At 38.3% G+C, this 8,010-nt stretch overlaps 1 protein-coding gene and 1 long non-coding RNA gene across 6 annotated transcripts in view; one reads left to right on the top strand and one right to left on the bottom strand.

Annotated features, from left to right (window-relative positions):
- Positions 1–1,985: 1,985 nt before the first annotated feature.
- LOC139959068 (uncharacterized) overlaps positions 1,986–8,010 on the bottom strand; it is a 31,723-nt gene continuing 25,698 nt past the window's right edge. For all 5 annotated transcript variants that reach the window (XM_071956628.1, XM_071956629.1, XM_071956625.1 and 2 more), the window contains one exon: positions 1,986–4,689. In XM_071956628.1, coding sequence (XP_071812729.1) covers positions 2,717–4,689 — 1,973 coding nt within the window. In that variant the 3' untranslated portion in view covers positions 1,986–2,716. The remainder of the gene's footprint in view (positions 4,690–8,010) is intronic.
- The window catches only part of LOC139959073 (uncharacterized), a 2,059-nt gene continuing 1,670 nt past the window's right edge, over positions 7,622–8,010 (top strand). Inside the window, exon 1 of the long non-coding RNA XR_011789956.1 lies at positions 7,622–8,010. This exon is cut by the window's right edge and continues 225 nt beyond it. This is a non-coding gene — a long non-coding RNA (uncharacterized lncRNA).

The raw sequence follows: 8,010 nt of genomic DNA, 5'->3' as shown, positions 1-8,010 counted from the left end.
GGCCTTTCTCTTTGTTAATTATGTTGTTTGTTATTTTTAGTTTGTTTGTTGCATGTTTTTCAGTCGCCATCATTCTTTTTAATACTTGGATATTAAAGAGAATGAAATAACTTACCGTGATGGTCTAAACATCAACAATGTAATTTAAGGCGTTTTAGAAATTCCTGGGTGAAACTGGAAGATTCCTCCGCGAGAGCTGGTAGGGGAGTACTATATGCTTAACTACGACCTCTCCTAAATAGCTAAAAACCTAATTTGTCATGGTACGTATACGCTTAGGACTCATGGATTATTAAATCACAAGAATGCACATGTTATGGGAGGAGAAAACTCACTCAAATACCCCCCCCCCCCCGGGTTATGCGGTAAATCAATAGCGCTTGTTTTGGGTTGTTGCAACCGATTTAGTCAATCAAAATAACGTGGTGGTATGCATAAGTCGCCTATATTGAGCGAGAGGACTTGTACTAATGTACTTGACACAATCAAGATTGCTATTTAATGTGTAACAAGTATATATAGACGTTATCAAGGATTTAAACAGCTGAGGAGAACGGCGAATCTCTGTCTTGTTTGACATACTTATAATGCAATTTAGCCTTTGTCCATACGTTTACCAGAATATGACCTCGCCTTCTGCTTCGACTAGTGGTAGCAACTTTGACCGTAATACGTTGGTAATATGACACCCACCCAGCAGCCACCAACCCACTAGATCATGTCTCCCTGAAACGGCCGAGTGCTTCAATAATATTCCTTATGTAGTTTTGAGATAATGATGATTTCGGTTAACTTTCGTTCATGAAATTATAGGGGCTTCAATCAAACAATATACTGTAGGCAATGGTAGGCGGAGGGCGTGAGGAGGGGGGGGGGGGGGGTATTTGACGGAAAACAAAATAATATGACTGAATTTATGCAGGTATATGTAAGAAAGAAATACGTCATTCGGAATAAATGGTCAAACTTGCGATAACCATTTTCACTTGAAAAGTTGTCAAGTAATTCGAATAAACTGATGAAGTTGGACTTCTCGCGAATCGCAGGTTTGTGATTTTCGCAGTGATGTTCGAGGAACACTATGACCTTAGTATCAAAAAGTCTAAGGGCCTTATTATGTTAGATCGGTTAATTAAACAAGGAAGGTATCGACAAAAGAAACGTTTGACTTATAGGACCGACCCCCCCCCCCCCCCCGTGGAACATTAAGTATGATTGATTCATTGACAAATGTGTGAAGCTTTACTTTCAAAGAAGTTTTAGTTGCGGTTTCTCGGTCCGACGAAAATGTTTGCAAAATGAACATGCGTAATATTTTATTTGTTTAAAAGATAAATGAGTTGGCCGTAGCTCCCTGGGTTGCCGGTGTGACAGTGTAAATAATCTCCCCACTGAGTATTTTAACCGGGTGGGGATATTATCATTAAGGAATAAAGTTTTGCTTTAGGCAATTAACTTTCTCTTCACCGTATAGTGACGTTACCAGTCATCCCATCTGAGGAGGGTAGTGTGTGTGTGTGTGGGGGGGGGGGCATGGTGAAGGGCCAGGAGTTTGGACATGGCGGTAAAGTTCTAAAATAACCTATTACAATTCAACAGTTTATGTCACGAAGTCTATAGCATTGCCCAGAATGGCGAAACCTTATAAACATACAAGTTTAAGTTAACTGATATTTGAGTACGTTTGTTACAAATTGCAAGATTTTCTTTTTGAAATTCTATACTTTGAACACCGTGCTAGTGAACCCTTTTTAATTCCGTTATTCCCCATCCCTCATCCCTTATCCCGTTTCTCCTATCCCCCATCGCCATCCCATAAATATTATATATAAGTGTGTGTGTGCTTAATGATACAACATTCAGTCTTTCTTGGATGAATAATGAGTTTTTGAACTTATGAACTTATATGTGCGACCTGCTTTCTTTTAATGCATTCTCCCGCGTAATATATATTAGTGCAAAAACAGTGTCTACAAAAAGTAACATTTAATTGGACTGTACGAATACGGTCATCATATTTATTTACCCGTCTTCTGTACATATAGCTTAAAAGATTATTTGAATCATAAAATTTTTAAATGAATTGCAAATTATGATAATTATACAATTAATATTTGAAATCTGGATAAAAAAAGCAAAATAAAAAAGTTAAAATTAACGTGCACCCTGTAAAGAAGAGCCCACGCCTTGGCACTGATATAGAAACGTATTTAATATACACCGGGCCTATAGCAGAACGTCTTAATAGTCGAGTACAGTATGGTCACTAACACTGCATAGCCACAATTTGTGAACTGCTTCGTGTTGGCTCTTAAACTGTTTGCCTTATAACTATGAAAACGTTTGGAACGTGATGCTTCAGAGACCCATACACCGTTTGACATTATTGTGGGAGTCGGGGGGGGGGGGGGAGGAGGGAGGGAGGGAGGATCACACAATGATGTGCGCTGGTGTAGATATTGTCGCATACAGTGGAAATCATTGCTGTTAACACAATTTGTAGCCTCCACTACCCCACCCCTTCACACACACTACTGAAGATTAAGGATCAGTGTCTATGCTCGTTTATAATGCGAATATTGTGACTCTCTCAAGACTTTAATCATCTCTTATGACGACAACATTTCATCATTTTGGCAAAATTAGTTTGAAATCAGGCGTTCTTTCTTAAAGCGAGAGAAATAACACTACAAACGCAGCTGTGTTGCGTTTGCTTTTAAGGGAACACCTTTTCCGCGTCTGTAATGCACGTTTCTCTAAGATAATTGATAGAGTCTGCCATAAATTCTCCTCTTTTAGCTTCAATTCCTGCATTCAAGCTTTCGCTATTCCAAGATGATCCTGGCCAGACGGACGACAAATTTGCCTTACGAATTGCTCCCAAAGATGAATGGGAATAATGCACCGCCCATGGAAGCTTAGACATACCAGTCGGGGTTGCCCTATAACCTAGCGATCGTTCACAGCTAAAGGGAGTTTTGAAAATTTCTTTGGCCTCCATTACGACCCTCATGGTCTTTATCTTCCTGTCTTTGAACAACTTTTGCAATACGTGCATATCAGAAACGTGAAATTTGCCATTGACAGAGAAGATCTCAGGACTGTCTCTCCATTGGATATCAGCCATCAATCTCGCAATGCGTGTATACTCTGAACTATTTGCCGAGACGAGGCAAGGTGTGTATAGCTGATACGCGGTGAATTCGCCACGGTTGAATGGTTTGGTACATTTAGGTAAATGAAATGGTAAAACATCGTAATCAGCCATCCATCCGCCGCCTACTGCTGCCATGGCAACGTGTCTCAAGAAACAAGACAGTTCATACTCTGCTACATTTGTCGTTGGTAATCGTTCAAACCTGGTGCGTAGCGACATATATTCCGGATGTTTCCTCGCGTCGTTCTCCGATATCACCCGAGGACGCCAACCAGCGTCCGACCACGCAGACTTCCACGCTTTAAGAGTGACTCCCGCTGCGCTGAGCTCATCGGCGGCTATATCTTTCTTTGGTTGATAATACGTGTAGACAACACACTCGCTTTCCTCTTGCACTAATTTAGGTAAATTCCTTTTGTTTGGTGAATCGCTCTCTTTCTCCCGTTTTGCACTGTTCATACCCAATCCTAATTTCACAGAACAACTTTTGTAACGTTGGCTTAATTGGTAGCTTTGAACATTCAAAGGTGGATATTTGTCAACTTCAGTTAAATTGGTTGAATACCCGAGAACACAAAAGTCCATGGCGTATAACTCGATCATTTTATGCCACGTCTTGGGCGTGTACATCTCGCGACAACTCTTATGTTTACTCGATAATATATGAGTCTGTCTAAGAGAACTCACGTCAGTGTTGATCCGTCTACCGAGCTCGTTGATACTCTCATTCCAATTTTCAAACACTAGTACTTGATTCAAAGCGAGGTTACCATTGTCGTCAAATATCATACCGACCTGTGGTTGAAGATGAACCTGGTTATTGACGCGAACTTGTCCCCCGGGATACAGAGTCTTTTCGACAAACCAATCAAAAGATGACTTTGATGCTTCGCTCATGAATTTCTGTGTCCAAAGGGCGTCACCATGATTTCCCAAGTTTTGAGAATAGTAGCTCCATGTCGATATTAATCGAGAACATGGGTGGCGGATCATGCAAAATTTATGGTAACTCCGGAAGAATTCCTGGTCGAAGGCTTTTATCTTAGCATGACCACCAAGGTACACACCTCCGAGTGCTCTCCGTCTGTCGTCGAAAAGAAACGACGTTTCTAGAGATGTTCCTCCAGCTTTGGGAATGTGTATAAAAAGTAACTTACGTTCGTCTGATAATGGCGCGTATTTTGGCTGCTTCACGAGATCGCGAGGTAACTCGTTGCTATGGGGATTGCTATGGGTCTTGCTATGGGGATTGCTGTGGGGATTGCTATGGGTCTTGATATGGGGTTTGCTATGGTGATTGCTATGGGGATTGCTATGGGGATTGCTATCGGGAATGCATGTCATCTCCTTTCTCAATCTCAGCCAACCTTCGGCACATCGCCAGTTACCATCTTGCTTTTCACTTCTGCAAACTTGCATTAACGGTGAGCCGTTCTCATCTCGACTCACGACCTCAAAAGGCCAACCGTCTGGGCAACCGGTCATAAGTTGGACTACATCGGCTGACCGCTTCGTTTCCTTAGCTGCGCCATCTAAAGAGGTGGGTATAAAGATAGAGAATAAACATTGACATCTATTGCGTTGACAGATGAAAAACAATAAAAACCAACAAAAAACAAATTATCCGTTGATATCCTGTCGTGACGTTACTGAGAGCGTCAGTTCAAATATGATAGACAGCATCCTCTTGTTCAGGTATGGTCAAGATAGTAGACGTGATTTCACTAACAAAATCGGAGCATGTTTTCTATTCAATGTACAGATTATCGGTATTTCACGAGGTAGAAATGTTAATGTTGAAAAACTCCTTTAAACGATCGCACAATGTTTGTTATTTCTGGAAGTGATAGACTTCAAGTCTTCACATAACATCACACTGCCACTTTACATTTTCAGTTACAGACGCAACAGTGTTAGCAGTGTATAAGCACAAAGAAAATGTACGTTTTCTGCACTGTCTGGATTGCCTTTGAAAGGCAAGTGATATCAGACCAGATCATAAGCTGTTAGTGGAAGTTTCACGCCGTTTTCACTGGAAATAACATTTTCATTCAGCATAAAAGAAAGAAAGAAAAACCTTATAACCTGGAAGATCTCAGTTAAAATTGGGCATATCCTGCTTATGATGAAGTTCTTTGTCATGTCTGAAAGGTAAATTGCTCATCATATTTTCCATGGGTGATTTCAACTTGGAACTTTCCATGAATGGGTTGTATAACTCGACAGTTGCTCGTTATTTCATTGATATATCTTCATGTTATTTTTTTCGACCATTAATTGATAAAAGCAACTAGAACAACACCTACTACTTCGTCTTTCATTGATAACATATTTTCGAATTATATTAAGTTGAAATTAAAATTGAATATGTTGATAAGTGTAGAAATTAAAACATAAGTGATGCAAACTTTCGTCCCGTCACAACTGAAAATATTCAAAATTGTTAGCATAATCTCTCTCAAGTTGATTGGAAAAATTACCGATGGTATGAACAATTGTCAAATTCCTTATCGTTTTTTTTTCACCGAAACCATTTTCTTCTATTATGGGAAATGCTTTGCTAAAACGATAAAGAAGGGAAAAAAAATCAAATTGCAAGAAGTCTTGTTGCACACCTGCATGGAATCATGTCGAACTAAAAACCAATTATTCAGGAAATTTAAGAATAGTCCAACTGTTGAAAATAAGTTTCATTATGTTCATTCCAAAGTACATTAAAGCCATTCGCAGTGGCAAGTGCAATACTTCCAACAGTGAATTCCAAGAAATTAATTTAAGAAATACATGGAATTTAGTTAATACACTTACCAAGAAAAAGTCAACGAAAAGGAGTCAAAACTGCCAAAATACTGATACACAATTTATACCAAATTTGTTCAATTCTTATTTTGTGGATATTGGGCCTTCGTAAATACTTCATGTGTACAAATTTCCATAAATGGTATGCCAATATCTGTTTTTCAAACAATGCCAAATTTCTGGGTGCAACTATTGTTGATTGTTTGTCATGGAGCACATATATTGATTTAATAACGAATAAAGTTGCAAAGGGTGTTTGGTATTATCACTAGATTAAAAGACTTTCTGCCTAGTGATCATATTCTATATAAATTGTATTATGTGCTAATCACAAACCTAACCTCACATACCGTTGTATAATCTGGAGCAATACTTTTAAAAGTAAGCTTCAATAAAGTATGTGTTTTGCAAAAAAACAAAAAAAAGTTGTTAGATTCTTAACTAATTCTTCAAGGTTTGCCCACATCGGTCCCTTATATTTAAACAAAGTAACAAACTCTTCCTATCTTTGACATCATTCCTTTTCAAAAAGCCGTTTTTTATGTCCTCTACTTTTGTTAACTTCTTTTAAAGAAACTCTTCTATTCAAAACTATATATAATACAAGACGTGCTACTCAACTTCCCCCATTGTTTCGCTTCACTGTTAGTCAGTACACTTGAAATATCAAGGCGTCAATATTGGAATTCCCTACCACCATCTCTCATATTCTGCACCAACATAGTGTCATTCAAATCCAAACTTAAGAACTTTTTGTTAGATCAATTTCTAACTCTTCCCAATGAGAACATTCCCTTTGTTGATAATCTGTATTGTTAGCTGTAGGCTTATTGGTTGTCATTGTCGTTGTTTAACCTTTTCTTTCTTTCCTTTTGTTGTTGTTGTTGTTGTTGTTGTTGTTTTGCTTATTACGTCCAATCCTACCATCTATATAGTTTAAATCTGTACCTGCGGAACTTTTGACGCAAGCTTTCAGTGGCTTTCTAAATGCTCTCCTCTTTCTTTTCAACTTAGTACCAGAATATATTTATGCAGTTTGTCTATTTCTAAGCTTAGTGTTTCATTATATTTGTTAATGAAAATTTGCATTTATTAATATATTTTTATGAAAAGGATAAATAATGCTGGGAAAAAAATTGTCAATGCGGCTATTTATGGTTTAACAGAGGGCGCTGTCCTATCTACGACTCAGGGTCCTTACAGAGCTGTGTATCTCTATATACGGCTCTGAGTCCTAATGAGTGCAATCTATACTCTGTTAAACAAAACAAATATCTTGTAAAGTGCTGTGCTAGTTGAAAGTCCGGCTTGTGCAATTCGGCCAAACGAAAAAAAAAAGAGTTTCTATAATTAAGAACGAACGCATATATATATATATATATATATATATATATATATATATATATGAGTTAGAAAATCGTAATGAGTTAGAAAATCAAGAACAGTGAAAAAACTTCCAGCCCTAACAAACTAGGCCATGGACGCTGATTGTATGTCCAGAGGTTCTAAACCGGTAAGGAAGGTCGTTATTACGCTGTAGGCGTTTGTCACCTGTATCGAACAATACTAGTTCTGTTTTTGGTGACATATTTTGCCTTACTCTAGAGATCAAACATGATGCTAACCAACTCGAAAATCATTTGTGATTCCTAAAGCCGGACTTTATGTTAAAGTGGCCATGACACGAAAATTTCAAAGTCCTATATTTTTGGGATCCATCAAAGAATGTTCTCTAAAACATGTATCAACCAATCTGCCAGTTTAAAACTTGATTTTTCAAGTCGAAAATTGAGAATGAATTTACCCTTTTCGGCGTTTGAAACTTTGTTTACTCGAAAATTTTCCGATTCGCATGACGTCATGTGACGTCACGTTTTGAACACATATTTGTTGTCGCTGCTACGGTACCATTCACGTACACAGTAGACAAGTACACATACCACTAGTAGTTACTAAACAAAACACCGATCACAAGTGCGATATCAAATCAAAATTTCCTGTGAAATGGCGGATCCAGAGCCAAATGCGGCAACCGAAGTTCAAAGTGATAATGG

This window comes from Apostichopus japonicus, chromosome 18 (assembly GCF_037975245.1).
Source record: "Apostichopus japonicus isolate 1M-3 chromosome 18, ASM3797524v1, whole genome shotgun sequence".
NCBI lineage: Eukaryota > Metazoa > Echinodermata > Holothuroidea > Aspidochirotida > Stichopodidae > Apostichopus > Apostichopus japonicus.
Note: the sequence above shows the minus strand (reverse complement) of the source record. Positions and strands in the feature narration are given on the sequence as shown.